Here is a 17,030-nt window from a genome sequence, read left to right on the forward strand (position 1 = left end):
CCACCACTGCTTAGATTGGAGATCACACAGACACGTCATCAATAAATGTTTATGTTTTCTTCCAAAATTCCAATAAGAGCTATATATGATACAATAACAAAAATACAACCCTGAATTTCTATGATCTCATGCATCTAATTCCTCCACACATGTAAATACAGCTTTTGCTTTGTTAGCCTCTTTTTCATTCCTTGACTTATGATAAGTTGCTCAATCAAAAGATCATATAGTCGGATATCATATGCTTTGCAAAAATCTAATGCATAAAATAACTAATATAATATTTTCATCTACCAAAATAAACATTAATTAAAAAGCCACTTTGACATATTAATTAAGAAGTATTGATTCAGACTACTTCTTTCCTATTTCTGAAGTGCTATTTATCAGTTCTGCATTGGCTCAACTCAAAATTTATGTTTTATACAAGCTTGAATATTGGAGATTAGCTTCTATATCAGGTGAACAATAAAGAAGATAAAAATATGTTCGAGCATCTTCATGTGACTTCCAAAACTGGATTCATGAGCAAAATCTATTGCAATGCATATGTGAGATACTGCTGTCAATCTCATAAATAAAAGGATGTTCATAAGGAGTTATGAGTTTCACTACATAGATTACATAATATTTAGAAGGCAGTTCCTAATTGCATAAGAGATTAATTTAGTCTGAACCTCTCACTGTACATTATAATCAACTTCATGTTCTACTGCAATAGAAACATAAATGGAAAACAAAGATCTGTTAAATACTTACTTCATCATCACAACTTATTGCACATCTGCCATCAAGAGAAGCACACTAGAGGTAATATCAAAAATAAATATTTTCAATTTCAGCTTGATGATTATGAAAAATGACAGTTTCAGATTCGAGGTGAGTGCAATTGTAATGATGTTGAAATTGATTATATTTTTATCAAAGGGCAGCAGTTGTTCAAAAAGCAAGAGAAGAAAAGTGTTACATCTGTTCACCAATCTTTTCTGCTCCTGTCTGTACTCACACCGTATCACTTTCAAGTGTTTTAAACATCATCATCTCCTTTTTGTTAGAAGCTTGGAAATTGTTCATCAAGAAGAATACAAGATTTTTTAATGAGGGGGGTGGTGCTGGGGTTTGATATGCATTTTAGGAGTTGTTCTCTGGAATCCTCAGGAAGTGTATGATTGTATACATTTACTCTCTTCAGTGAATGCACATGCTACATCCTAAACATGTTAGCAATATTTTATCAAGTACTATAGATGTGAAGCATGATTCAGTCACGCCATTTAGGTGATTGATTCAGGTGATGCTGCAAGTAACCAGATGTCAGAAGAAAGGTACTAGTTTTGCAAGAAGGCGCAATTCTGCTATTACTGAAAATGAATAGGTGTAACAACTTGGTCTGCTGTTTTCCTTTTATCCAAAGGAGAAAATTAACACGTGTCAGATCAACAAAGCATTTCCTTATACATAACAACTTTTTTCTATGCTTCCATAAATATAGAATCAAGCACACTGAATATCATTTTCATCTAACAATTAACTGGAAGGTATATCAGAAGAACTAACAACTTATGTGAGGTACATTTCAAATAAATTGCTTGTTTACAGCAATTTTGTGACAAAGTAATTGAGGATCAACTATGTGGTTAGAAAGACGCTGTGGATTCAGTGACAAGAAAAATTTCCACGTAAAACATACCTGTCTGCTTGCTGTCCAAAACTTCCGCTGGAAAAATTCAAGTTTCATTTGGATACCTACAGCTGGGAAATACATAAATAAAGACAGTGTGTTATATAATTGCTTCAAAATTATCATTTGAGATAAATCAAAAGTGGAACTATTCCTATAATAAATAGGGAAAGAAAGTCCCATAATAAAAAGACACTAGTGATTAAATAGGAGAGCACATAATTATATTTCAAATTATTTGTAGTTTGGTTAAACGTGAAAATATTACTAATACAACGTGACAAATACACAAGGAAAACACTGAAATTACAGGCATCTCCATATTATTCAAGAGAAGCACAAGCTGAATATATTCATGTTCAAACCTATCTCAGATTCATATTGTACTGATTATAGTATAACAGCTGTAGGAATACACTCTATGCTCTATGTGCTGAAACACGGGAGAAGGTTGGTTAATATTTCAAGTGATCCTGTATGGGAAATGAACAAAATTTCATTTTCTCAGTCTTTCTGTTGGTTCCACAGTAAGAATCATCTAAAAACATATTTACCTTTTTATCATTGGTAATGGTTTTTTGCAAATATAAACACACTGATGTCATGAACGTATTTTTCTTTTGTATTAGCAGGCAGGAAAAGGTATGTACATAGCAGGTTATAAATAGTTTTTTACTATCGATATCTCATTGACATTTTTGCTTAAGAGAGTAAGGACAGAAATCCACCTCTTCTTTAGAATGAAATCCAGAGGAAACTCTCTCCAACTGCATTTTATTGTCTAGTAATTTATTTTACAGTCAATGAGGAGATGCTGTCTGACAGCCATGTAACACATGTTTTCTACATCTGTTTTTTGCCTTTAGGTTCACTCCTAGTATGCAGGTGATCTGCACATCTCATTCTTTTTTTCTGAAATGGAGGAAATGCATATTTCTCAGGAAGTTTCCACAAAGAAATTTCAAACACAGAAATATCTGCTATACCACTATTTGAAATTTCAATCTCACGTTACATTTGTAGTCATCCATTTCAGCATCTATGAGTTAATGTAAACACTTATACCAGCTCATATTTCCTAGATTTCATCAAGCACAGTCTTTGCCTTGTTTTACACACGTGAACATTTCTGTTCAAATCATTGAACAAAATGCATGATCAACAGATACACAAGTAGACATTATACAAAATCAAGGCCAAAACTTACCTATAGCAGTCTATGCCTCAAACTGGTAAAGAAATCATTAAAATACCTGTTCTCATGTAATTAAATTGCATATATATGTAACTTTATGAAGTTTGTTCTAGATGATCTCAGGAGAATCCTCCCAATCTGAGCTATTTTACGATTCTCAGAACAAAGACTAAAATTTTGAAGAGAAAAGCTAACTATGTAGTCTAGACTCTTAAATAAGAAGAAAACAAACGTGTACCAAAGGTCTTCCAGTGACCAGTATAAATTTCATACCACACATGAGACACATTCTGAAAAGAAACAAGATATTTACAAGAAAGCTCATCTGTAAAACATTCCATGTGAATATTTTAATCAGTTGCATAATGGAATGCTGTAGCATGAAGACAACTGAAATCCTGGGACTAATTTCCATGAAATGTAGAGCATCCCTCTTCATGAGAGCGAGAGGACACAGGCAGCTACAGCTTTGTTTTCATGGAATTAGCTCTGTGAATTTTGATACTTATGGAAAATCTGATGGGATATAAAAGACCAGGGCTGAATACTAAACTTACTCTCTTTCAAGCAAATGCCTGTAATTTCAAGACTAATGTAGTTATTGTAGAAAGTAGGGGACCAGACTTTACCAGGTACTGCTTTCCTTCCTTTTTCAAGAATGATTCAGTTTATTTCTCTACCAAACTTCTAGAGGAGCTCTATCATTTATCTCTCAGGTGCAATACTACTGAATGAGGTAGACTTCAAAACTTAAACTTTTGTCTGTTCTGTTCAAGTTCATTCAGTCACAGTAGCAACTTTTCAGGTATAACACACAACAAAATACGTATTTCCCATGTGATAGATTTACAATCCTTATAATTGTGTTTTTGTTTTGCTTTGTTTTAATGAAGAGCTAAAAGATTTGTATCTATGTTTCAAGATTGGAGGAGAAAACACATCTCACATATACACTGTACAGTGAAGACAGCAATGGCGTTTGCTTTGAACAGAGGCATCTTCCTGTGAGATTTTCATCTCACCTCTGTTTTATTTTTTCACTTCATGAAAAATGTTATTAAGGCCCTTTCTTCACATACCTGTCATTTTCTGTAACACTAAATGTATCATTTCAGACAAATTCTGAAAATCCAATTAATTATGTCAATCATACTATCAAATTTATGTAGGCAACGTCAATGAACAGCTTTAATGCTGTGCATGGGTAGCAGACATGAACTCTTCAACATTTCTTTCCTCTGTTTAATACGGTAATTGGTATTCTGTAGCACATACTCTATGAAATAAGATGTTTAAGAACTACTGAGTTAATTTCTTGGACCCATAATTGTTAAATAACCCATTTCCCTATGCATTTATTCCAAGGATGAAAGTAATAATTTTTATTTTTTTTTAATATTTATTTATTTATTTATTTATTTATTTATTTATTGTGGGATGCTGTAAGGATAAAGTTATTGGGAAGGGCTCAACTTCTACAGAACTCAGGCCTGTTTAGTATCAAGCAAAAAATATAAGAAAACAAATAAATTATTTGAATAGATCAGAATTGCTTGTATTCATCTCAAAATCTCCATGGTTAAGCAAACAGACAGAATGATAAGGAAATCCTCCCGCAATAAATTAGTCGTGTTCTGTGTAGAGAATTATAAGAGCTCTTATGCTTTATGTAAAAAAGCCCAACTCCTACTTAAAACGAGAAAGGAAAACAGAGCAGACTGATTTATTTCTAGCATGAGATGAAACTCCCTATAAACCTGGGAGAAATAAACAAAATACAGATTGAAGGAAAAAACAGTAAAATGCAAAAGGGTTTCCATTGTGTAGAATATCCAGAGAACTTAACATTATACAAAAGCAGAAGATTAGCAAGATTAAAGAAATATTTTAAAGTATCTATTCCCTATTTCCACAGAAAGTAGAGTATACCTAGCCTAAGGTAATTTATCATACATAAAAGGTGCTCAACACTGTAAAGAAAATTGGACATCCTATTTCTGATGGAATTATCTTAAGGGAGGCTTAATTTGCCTGCAAAATAATAAGCCTCAAAGACAGACTTGTAGCAGGATTATTTTTCTTTACCTGTATCTCCTTTGTGTATTAAGCTGAGACTCCTTAAGATTTCTTTCTTTCTGACTACTTCTATTATCTCTTAGTATCTACTAAAATACCTAATAAGTAAATGTGAAGTATTCCAGAACAGATTTAACTACTTACAGAAAAAGTGATTGCATTTCTTTTGTCTACACTCTAACTCTTTGATTCAGTTCAAAATCTTCAATTTTAGCTTATCCAAGGCTTAAGAGGCAGAATATTACACTCCATGGTAAAATATTGAGCAATAAACAGCATAACTGCCAAAAAGCACCTCTGTTAGAGATTAACTGAAGTATCTCACATCCAAATTATGGAAACATAACCACTCTAACAAACTTTTAGCGTTTAAAAAGTATATGTGTCTGACAAGCCTATACTGCAAAAGAAATTCAAAGAAAATACAAACCTTTGCTTAAAAATGCTTGGCAAAAGTATACCAGCTGCAAAGAAGCCAAGAAACAATAATATGGAGACATTTCTCAAATTTTGTTTGGAAGTTTTCATACTGTACTGCAGTCATTTTCCACTGATAAATACTATGGTTTTTTTCCCCACAACTGAAAAATGACAAGAAAAAACATTTCATAGCTGAAAAGAGGCTGTCAATTTCTGTGTTGGCTCAAAACAAAAATTCTTGGACAAGCAAAACAGCAAAGAACAATAGACTTATCACTTGTATCTACTACTGCATATTTCATTAATCTTAAGCTATCCTAATAACATTTTAAAATTATTTTAAAAAATTTTTAATATTACATTCATTCAAAATCCATGGAGATGCGCAAGTACTTTTGCACCAAAATTTGAGGCAGTGCCTTATTAAAACTTGCCAACTGACTTTCCAAAATACAAGTATTTTATTAACCAAGATACAACATGAAATAGAAAAAAACTCAAAATCAGATTATTTTTTTTTTTGGACTTTGACCAATGTTCAGAAAAAAACCACAGTGTTATTATGGGTATTTTACCTTTATCTTCTTAGCTTCTGATAAGTGGGAAGACTGCACACACGTACATAAATTTCTAAGCACCATGTAAGTATTTATCGGTGTCAGAGCTTTGTTATAAGAGACAAAACAGTTTTCATAACATATCATAAGGTCTTAGCTAAAGCATAGAATACTCCATCAGGTATACTAAGATGTAACATATGCATTCTTCTTAAATGGAGAATGGAAAGTTGAAGCTCTCCCTCTTTACTCACAGATCTTAAACCTACTATTTTCTCCCAGAGCATGTTTAGAATTAGTGGGGAAGTAGATGTCTGGATGGAAACTCCCAAGATACAGAAAAGGCAGTGGCAACTGGTATTTCCTGGAGGCCAAGCTAAAGCAGAAAGGGAGGAGATACTGGGAACTTGATGTGAGGCCAAGCTGAAAGGGGAGCAGGATGATGATTGCTGGGAGGCCGAAGTTCATGCAAACTAAAACCACGGGGGAAAGCTGAAGGGCTTGGTTTGCAGCCAACCCCTGAAAAACAGAACTGCGGAGGGCAGTCTGTGAACATCATCACAAACCAGACTCCCTTTGACTCCCCGACACATATCTTCCTTCTGGAGGACTAATGAAGTAGGAACAGGAGCAAGAGGAAACAGAGAAAGGATATAAATTGAGTGGAAACAGAAAAAAATATAGACACTGTTGACTGAAAGTCATTTGCCTTTTCAGAAGGCTTCACTGGGGATCTTGGAGGAAAACAGGTTATCTGTAAATTATCATTCAGATAGTTATGCCATATTTCAAACTTTACAAGACAGTAAATGTGCTGCCAACACTGTAACAAAGGATCCCCACAAAAAATCTAGTATTTTACCCCATGATAAACTCAGTGCACCCAGAGTACAGCTCAAGGGAGCTACTTGGGAATGTGTTTGTAATTTTTCCAGGAAAAAAAAAATCTTTCATATTCCTGGAGGGAGGTAACCACTTGGCATGCAAAATTATATTAAGTGCATTTTGCTGGAAATATATATACCTTGTTCCCAAGAAGTACAAGGAGAACATTGATAGTATAAAAGTGGTTTAAAGTGTACAATTTAAAGAGAGTGAAGTAGAGCATGGTTAAGCCCTGTCTGGTGCCTAGAGAATCCTTTACTGTGATTTTTAGAATATATCTGACACCTACTGACACCTGTTTCATTGCATTAGGTAAAGAAAAGTGGAAAGGGAAAAAATAACATAAAAAGAAAAAGAAGAGCGAAGAGAAAGAGGAAGAGAGAAAGAGGAAAAGAAAAAGGAAAAAAAAAAAAAGGAAAAAGAAAAGGAAAAAGAAAAAGAAAAGATTAAGAAGAGTGCATTAAGAAGAGTGCATAGAGTAGTTTTATTTCTCAACAGCGGAATCCCTAGTCTTAATAGTTAGTGTGGCTTAGCCAGTATTTCTTTCACATCTCAGCCAACAAGCTGTGGTTTCAAGTTTTCAGTTAATGAACCTCAAGAGACTCAGAGTTCAGAAAAACATCCAAAAATTAGGATCCTTATCTGAACTCTTGGAGGCTATGACCAGATTCTCCTAGGAGATGTCAGGCTCTCAGCTTCCGCTTTAACTAAAATGCACTGTGGTCAAACTTTGATAGTGTTTCATTTTTTCAGATTTGATTCTGGCTACTACCTAACTCAGCTGAAAGACAAAGTTCTTATCAACAAATATTAGCATTGTGAAAAAGACTCTTTTCAGATATGGGAAAAGTGTTTATTGCTCTTATTAACAAAGAAGTCTATCCTTCCCAAATTGGAATTCCAGCATTTCAGAATGGCTGCTGAGAATATACAAAATCTTCTTAGTCAAACAGATGGTATATTGGGTAAGAAAACTCCAACATTTTGTCATAATCATCATATCACTAGAAATAAGACTTAGATTCCTTCATAACTGAGTTATAATGTGACATTCTCTACAAAACTGCACTACACTGTGATTATCAAATTACGTAGAATTGCTGTAAGACTAAAGTAACACATTAGAAATATTTCCATTATGGATTCTGTATTTGAAAGTATAAAGAAAACATCAATAGTGGTTTTGCAAACCCCCTATATTATGTTTGTGTCTCTACTGAACAACCATAAAAGGCAGCAATTGTAGAAGCTACAGTCAGCATACTTTCCAATGAAAATTTATTCAGTTTCTAAAACTGGATTAACATTGGCGATGATCTGCATACACTCACATTTAGTTAGCTTTATTATTTATATTACATTTGTAGAAATTTGAGTGCTACAAACCTCTGTCAAGATACACTAATTATCCCTTTTAGGAATTGCCTTTATTGCAGAAAGAAATTTATATTTTCTTTTATTTAAGATTGTGAACTGGAAAACAGTGCAATGAACAGGTCAGGCATTGAGGGATAGAATAACAACTTTCCATTCTTTTTCTCCTATCACATTTTGGGAAAAAGAAAAAGCATCTGCAGAATTTCTAGATAAGCTTAGGTAGCCTTCAGCAGAAATATTTGCTTAGGGCTGATCTTCTGAATATTCATGATTTACAGAGAGATTTTCATGCTGCTAAAAAGTAGCAAAGAGCTTATTTGCTTCATTAGATAAATGAAGAATTTTGCAGCTCCCTGGTGTTACAAAATACAAAGAGCATTCTGCTGACTTATCTATGTCCAAGTACATATTTAATAAATGCTTTTAAAGGATATTCCAAGAAAACAACAAACATTAAATGCTATATGTCAAAAACAATAAAACCGATAAAATCAAAAGGCACTGATAGATTTTTAAAATTTCGTTATAAATTTTCATCATTGTCTGAGAGAGATCCGTGAGCCAAGTTATGACTACTCTTGAATTTATCTGTGAGTTATTAAATTCTGAAAATAGAATAGGTACTGGCATGTTTTCCACAGTAGCAGCACAAATGCAACATACTTTACAAAAACTATTATCCAGATGCTTCAAGAAGTATAATTCAGTTTATTTCCTAATAATGTGTGGGATTTAGCTTTCAATAGAGAAGTGAAGCATATTTTAAGAGAATAAATTCATATTTTTTTAGGGAATCAATATCACAGATACCAGCTCTAATCCTCTCTAAAGGAATAGCTATGAAATAAATCAGGAGGGTTTGCTGAAAGTTAGCTGTCTTTGGCATTTCACTAAACTAAGGTTTTATCACACAAAATAGCTGCTATCTCTACTAAGCAGTGAGATATGTGAAATTCAGCTGGGGCTCTTGCCTGAAAGCTGTTGAGCACTGCTACTGCTCACTGAAGTCTGTGAAAGTTAAGGGTTGCTCAGTATATGATAGGAATAGAAAAAGCCCTTAAATAACCATTCAGAGAATACTTTTGATAAGAATTTTCAGAAATGATGTTGTACAGTCCCCTGATATTATTGACTTAGAATGAAAAATATCTTCCAAAGGACAAAATTTTACAGCAATTTCTTAAATTGGCAGTTAGGACATATACATTTATAAGGACAGACAAATGAAAATGTTACTACAGTGTATTTACTAGAACATTTCCTTTTCTAATAGTCAAATTAATCAGCTCTGCATTTTATCAGCAAGGATGCTAGAATCTTTTCCAGAATGAATAAAGTTTTCACTATGTCTATAGGGGAAGCAAAGATTATCTCAAATTTTTCACCTTACAGAGCAGGTATGCCCTACTCTAAGGGAAAAGCCCACCTTCCTTTCATTATAGGAAAACATCTAACATACATACTAGAAATGCATTAAGATTTTACCAACTAAAGTAAAACACATTTACATAGATTTATATTTGTATATTGATTTTTATGTTTAAAATCATAGTAAAACTATCCATAAAATGAAAATGAGAATTCTACCAGAAACTTCCTTGCTTTATTCCCTGCTTTTAATTGCACTTAGAAAGTATCTGTAGAGGCAGAAGGGTATGATGTCTTCATGCATATAGATACTCTTATACTGTTCTTCAGTACTTATTAACTTAAGATATTTTTTTTTCCATTTAATTCAATAAGATTAGATTATGGTACTGATTATGACCATTTCCACAAATCAGCATTTTAACTGAGTTTCCATGGAAACTCTATATGCTCCCGTTTTCTTTCTAGACAAGGCGATGCCTGTTTAACAACTTGAAAAAGTTTGATGAAGACAACATGTTTTCTTTAAGTTACATTAACCAAGGCCAATATTTCCTAATTACATTACCAGGAGAAACATTTGCAGCAGGACTTTTTAGCATGGGAAACCTTCCATCATTCAACCCATCTTAATCTCTGAAAAATGGTAAACATCAACATTACCAATGCTCAAGACATGTTAACTGGTCTTATAAAAAAAACTCGTATTAAATGACAATATTGTTCATGTGCTACATTCTTAGTACATAAGGATGTTACCCTATAGCATCTGAATTTCTGAGGAACTTCCATCAGAGAACACACATCTATGAAGACTGGGTGGTCACAGTGGCTTAAGAACTGAGAGTCTGAAGGCTGTTCTGTTCCTTGCTCCACTGTTTGCCCACAGTACAACCTTTGAGCAAATTATCCTATCTTGCTGTGCTGTGCTCCATTTCCTTGTTAGTGAAAAGGGACAAAGGATTTAGATTCTATAAAAAGTGATTATAATGAAAGCAGTAACAGCTACGTATTACAAATACATGTTGCACATTAGGGTGTGATATGTAAATGTATATAACAACCAGGCCCAAACTCTTGATTATGTAAAACTGAAGAACATGCTTTAGCAACAGTAATGAGATACTGCTGAAGAGGTTTGGAGCTAAACAGATTTTTATCTTTTGCAGTGTAAATCTGCACTGCACCATGATGAAATTGGAATGTTGTTCTGCATTACTGTTTTTAGCCAGATTCCAATCAAAGTGTTGGAGAATCATGTACTGACTCCTTCTGGCATGACGATGTCTGCTTATTTTACAAATCTGCTTTCAGGTACCCGATTTAAGAAACTGCATGCTACAAAACTAGGTATCCCTTTGAATCCTAAGTTAAAAAGTGTTAGTATGTAAAACATGACCAACCAAGAGCCTCTAGTAGACAAGGTGTTTATTTTCATGCAAAAGCCTGTATTGAATGTTGCATCTCCTTTCAGTTGCACAAAATACAAATGTTCACCAAAGCCTATGTGTGCATCACTAGAACCCCAAATCATCAAAAACTAATAATTACAGAGAGAGACAATCCTCTGCTTTTTCCTGTTCCTGGAGAATTTAGAGAAAGACAGCTTGTAGCAGTAACTAATGAAAACCTATCTAAGATCTTACAGACACTAAAAGCAGAGGTATGGAAATGATTAGTTCTCTAAACCAGGCACATAATGCTTAACTTCTTCAGCTTCTAAAAATGGTAGCTTCCTTTCTCCCAATGACTACTTTCAGAAGCAGAGAAGGCAGTAATATTGTCCTTTGAACTTATCTATTCTAAATCTGCTGAAACACAGAGAGAAAATGGACACTGAAAAATATACTGTCATTTTGTGAAGGGAAAAAGATAAAAAGTTTCAGCCAAAACATGAGTAATCAAGGTCAGCCCTGCCATTATGTTCAAAAATAACTTACTGCACAGCAGAATGAAAGCAAATAAAGATCAAAATATGCTCACGTTGACCAATATTGCCATAGTCCTTTGGACATAGGAAGATCACTGAGGCTGGGAACTTTTGAGCTAATGTCCTAAATTAAATGGCAATAAAATAAAAGTACATTTACATAAAAAGAGATATGCTGTATGACACTAAATGAAGATATGTATCGCCTGAGTACTTATAGTCTTACTCAGTGATACAGAAGTCATATGCTAACACTGGAGATAAAAAGATGAGACTAACATTTTCTCATCTTTAGAAGTAATGACTTACTTTCATACTGTACCTTTTTTTCTTTATACTTGCCCACAGGCTTTTCAAGTGTTGTTATAATACTGTTATCCTAAAAACTAATGCTTTTACTTGAGCCAGAAAACTAATCCCTCAGCATTTTAAGGGACAGTAAAATAGAAATCATGGTAACAAGCTTGCAGATAACTTCGATTAGTACAAAAACAAAATAAACAGAGCAACTTAAACCACTAGATATGGTTCAGTTTTACAACTGGCAGGACTTTAACATTTATGCCAAAATTATTAATACATTTTCCTCTTTACCTAGCAGGCAGCATGTCGGCTATTTGGCATGATATTTCTAATAATTGTATTAAAGTAAATCTCAGTAAATTAAAAATTTGCATTTTCACCAGGTGGAGGAGAGAAGAATATTGTAACCTTTTGATATAAATTTATAAATTGAAACAGAAATAGAATTGAAATAGAAACAGAGAGAAAGGGGTTTTCCTTAAAGATTTCAATCTTCAGTTTCCTTTATTTGCCATTGGGTTATCCCAATAAAGTTGCTTCATTATTGCTGGTATAAACTGCACGGCTCTATAAAGGGGTTTTTATTAAAGCTTCTTTTTATATTTCATAGCCATGGGGTTTTTCTTGCTGTTTGGTTGCTTTTCTGTTACTTTATTTAAATGTATATTGTTTTTTTCCTGCATAAATTTCCTCCCAGGGTATCTGAAATCCTTAATCATCATCCCAATATTTCTCTCCCACATAACTCTTTTAGAATCAAGTTCCATGTCTTTTAAGAGTATGGCTTACGTCAGAGGGATCAAGAGGTTTAAGTTTCAGTACCTATTAAAGGAATTTAATTATCCAACCAGTTCCATTTGGATACACTGTTCCTGTTGTTACTGTTCTTTGTTAATCTACACCAGATTTTCCAGTATTGTAATTCTCATTAATAAAACGCACTCTGTAGGAAGACATTTATTCTCTGTACATTTTTTTTCTCCCTTTCTTTCTAAAGAAAAAATTCTCCTACTGGCCTTTTTACAAATTCTGAACAGAAACACCAGGATCCTTCATAGGAATTTTCCCAAGACTTTATCACGTCTGCAAACAGTACAACTAGACAAACTTAACAGATGAGAAATCCCAACATTCATCAGTGAATATTACTTAAGTAATAGTGTCCTGCCATAAAGGCATAAAAACAATTAATGAAGTATGAGTTCTATTTTTTAGCTGTTCACCACAGCAGCTTAAGAATCAGAAATATTTGCCATATTTAAAATCTTTCTTCCTACACTGAGAATATTTCAAAACTCTTTGACGCAATGTTGTTCGAGAGAACAACATCCTGATTTCTAAGCATTCTGGAAGTACAGAAAATTCACTCTTTTGACTGAATTCAAGGTGAGGTATAAATAGAAAATAAATAAATAGAAATTCTTTTCAAACATTAAACAATCAAAAAAACCCAACCCCTATGGAAAAGTCTTCAGTGAAAGATGGATAAGCTATCTAGAATGATAGCGAAAGTGACCTCAATTTCAACACATTTAAGAGATTGTCAAGATAAAACAAAATGTATGCTTGTCCTTATTTTTATAGTTACTTTGCCTTTGTCCTAGTTCTATTCCTTTCATTCCTGTTACCTTCATGTCAAGCAGAACATTTCTCCTTACAGTAGTAGCAAAATGAATCCATTAATTAGTTAATCATGTCAATGATATCTCTTACCTCCACATAGAGATTCTCCGCTTGTTATTCATCAGGAAATATCTGAACAGTTTACCCCTCCCTCCTCTTACCTGTGACAGAATAAATACTGACATGTAATCTGCCCTTAAATATGACTCAATCTAGCTTGCATTTAAGGAAAAGTAACTTTGCATTTCTCTTTGCACTTCTCATTCTGAAGGCCTTGAATCCCATGCAGTGAGTTTCTACCTACTGAAGCATACTATAGGGCTGGTGCTCAAGTATTCTTGAGGAAACCCTTTACCACCTTCAAATACTGCTTAGTCATGGGGAAAGAAGTATAAGCCGAATGGACAACAAAACTGATTATGTTAGAGTTATAACATCACTACCTGGATAGTGATACCTATAGATAGATAGATGCCTGGATTGAAAGTCTTGCATCCCCTTAGTGAATTTAAAAATCAAAACAAAACAAAATCAGTGAAAAAATCTGAAAAGGATTGACCCAAACAGCTGTCTCCAGATTACCCGCAATGAGCTGGATATTAATGTTAAAATAATTTTTCTGTCCAAACCAAAAAACAGTTTGGGGATGAATGCAGCCCTGACCTCACCCAGGCATCTACAATTATCAATGACACCACGTGACACAGTGATAGATGCTATTCTAGTTTGCAAGTTGTTGGAAATAGCAGGCTGCAAGTCCCTCTGAACTATCGTGTTTCTTTCCCCCACTACAAATTTGTACCTTGAATGCAGAGTGTTTCAGCTCATCTGATCCACTATTGTATCTCATGTGCTGGCCTCAACTAGAGGTGTCAGAGGAAGGTGTAAAAAATCTCATAAATAATAATTATGGAAAGAAAAAAAGAATAATGAAAAACCCTGCCCACAGGGCCAGGTTTTTCTCTATAACTTGTTTCATTAGTTGTTGATTAAAGCCCTTAAGACTGAAAGTTTATATCACTTCTAAATGATTTTCTATTATTATTTATTTATTTATTTTGTCCCATGAAGTAACAAGGGCTCCAGATCACGTATGAATCCTAATAATTTTTAGCCCAAGGATAACTTCCAACACTGTGTTTCACACATTAATTATGCATTTTATAAACAAGTACCAGATGTATCTATTTATGCTGAAAGAAGCCACTGAAAAGAGAAGAAAATGGGGCTCTTCCCCTCAATTCAGTGAGCTGAAAAACAAAATCACAACTGCCTACTGGTTTCCATATTTTTGGAGTTACAAAGTCTTGTTTCTCACATTCAGAGTTACTAGCAAACAATTCATAATGAGCAGGCACAAGCAGCTTTTGGATAACAATGTAATAATGGCGCCTCTGTTGAGATAATCAGATTTTGATGTCATTAAACTCTGACTGCTATTACTCTTCCCTTATCTTGCCTAATAAGATGCCTAGACTGGATGTGTAGTCAGAATTCTATACACTTCAAGTATTTGATACATGTACTATTTTTTTTTTTTTTTTTTCCTCTCTATTAGAGTCTAATTCATACAGTGTTCTTCTGCAAGAGGAGATGATTCTTGTACATGCCACTCCTTTCAAGCAGAAAGCAGTAAGCTGCTGTAACAAAGTATATTCTGGCAATCTGACAGTGAAGTGCCCCACCAGCATACATGGATAGGACATGAGTTGACTAGGAGGGCTTGCCATGGGGAAAGGGAAACATATCTTGTTACAACAAGGCACAAGTTAATTTAAGCAGTCACAATAACACAGTTGCTGCACCACATCAGACAACTGAGAAGAATCCTGCTGGTTGTTCAAAAGGCCAGAAGTAGAGTAGATTTCATGAGTTGTTCTGTTTCTGGCAAATCTACCTGTTTCACAGCTATAATTTTCACCACATCAGACTTCTCCGTCATAACCAAAGTATTATTACTAATAAATGGGAATAGGATATGGATTATAGGTTAGGGAAAATTCTGTTTACAAAATATGTGTATTCAGAGTTCTCAATGTGAAGATGAAATGGCCACATCTACATGAAAAGCAAATTGACAGATTTAATCATAGGTTTCCAAATCTGAACCCAGCATGAAGATTTTTTAAAAAAGAGTAATAAGTTCTTATACCACAATTCAGAGTACATAAAACAACCTCTGCATTATTGTTGGAACTGAACCTCCCACAGTGCTTAACTTTCTGTGACCTTGTCCTATGAACATCTCTTTAATACTGCGAGTGCTAAAAATAATGCAATTATAGCAGCAAACGCTTACCTAAAATAAGAGGGGCTGTTAAGAGACATTCTTTAAGGCTTCCATTAGATGATACAAAGTGTTGTGGAAGCTTGCAAGCCTACCTGGTCAGCAAATGTTATTTAAAGAGGAACAACTAGTTAAAAAAGAAACTTCCAATTAAACTCTTTGAACTCTTTAGCTGAGGGTTGGATTTGACTATCCCCAAAGGTTCGTTCCAACCCCCACAACTCTGTTAATCACTGAATTCATGATCAAAAATAAAAAATACAGATTCTGAAGAGAACTTAAAAGGATGAAAAGGTGATATCATAACACAACAGCAGCATAGCTAATACCTCCTGTAATATAACCAACAGTCATGAGAAGGGCTACTATTGTTACAAGGTATGGATTATGTCAAGAACAGAGGGAAACTGTAGCAACAAGCACCTGAGCTAAATTCATTCTTTTAAAGAACAAAGCAAAACATCAACAACTACAACGATTGCAATTTCTAAGGATTACTGTATTTAATAATTGCCCTTCTTACATTTAGCTCTATCTTCATTAAATGATTCACTGGTACTATTTCAGATGGGTCTGTTTCTGTGTTTCTTCAGTGTGTGTGTGCACATACATGACTTGGGAAACATAGAAAAATATGATCTGCAACAAAGACTAGAGAAGTGCTTTTCTTTAACCCGACATTCATCTTCCTCTCCCTTTGGAATGCTGAAGTTATTTATTATGGCTGCTACCTGGCAATCTACAGCTATGGATTTTCACTGTGGTAAGCTGAAATCTTTCAGTCTGTATCAGGATGATGTGTCTATATGTTCATGAGAGTCAAAGGCTATATGGTCTACCACTCACAGCAATAATCCTAGTACCTTTGAGATGAACAGTCACATCTAGGTATAGAATGCCACTTGTTCCACATTCTTTGTCACCATTTCACAATACTCACTGTTTCTTTCAGTACCCTGAACAGTGTCATAACCAATTCAGCAAAGTAAGCTATAATCATCATTATATGCAGTTTCCTTTACAGTAGCACATCAAATCTCTTCTCTCAGGCCAAGAAAAGGGGATGCCCAGTGCAGAGGATGAAAGTGGCTTGAGAGACAGAAGAGACATGAAGGACTGAGAGGAATGCAGAACCAATGGGATAGGCATATGAGATGAGTAGAGTGAAAAAAATTAAAAGCATGTAAGGGACAAGATCAGGGACAAAAAGGCTGATCTGGAAGTTAGAGACAGGACTAAAGCTGCTGCAAAGTAGCAGACACGAGAGCTGCTCTGGAGGTCCTTTCCTAGAAACATGTAAGCCTCAGCTTGACAAAGCGCTGAGTGAT

At 34.3% G+C, this 17,030-nt stretch overlaps 1 protein-coding gene across 4 annotated transcripts in view; it reads right to left on the reverse strand.

Moving 5' to 3' along the window:
- The window catches only part of CACNA2D3 (calcium voltage-gated channel auxiliary subunit alpha2delta 3), a 346,053-nt gene that overhangs the window by 39,963 nt on the left and 289,060 nt on the right, over nt 1-17,030 (reverse strand). For all 4 annotated transcript variants that reach the window (XM_072347140.1, XM_072347142.1, XM_072347143.1 and 1 more), the window contains 2 exons: nt 1,691-1,752; nt 760-804 (listed from right to left, as the gene is read on the reverse strand). In XM_072347140.1, the coding sequence (XP_072203241.1) occupies nt 760-804; nt 1,691-1,752 (107 nt within the window). The remainder of the gene's footprint in view (nt 1-759; nt 805-1,690; nt 1,753-17,030) is intronic.

The sequence above is a fragment of the Excalfactoria chinensis genome, chromosome 12 (assembly GCF_039878825.1).
Source record: "Excalfactoria chinensis isolate bCotChi1 chromosome 12, bCotChi1.hap2, whole genome shotgun sequence".
Lineage (NCBI taxonomy): Eukaryota > Metazoa > Chordata > Aves > Galliformes > Phasianidae > Excalfactoria > Excalfactoria chinensis.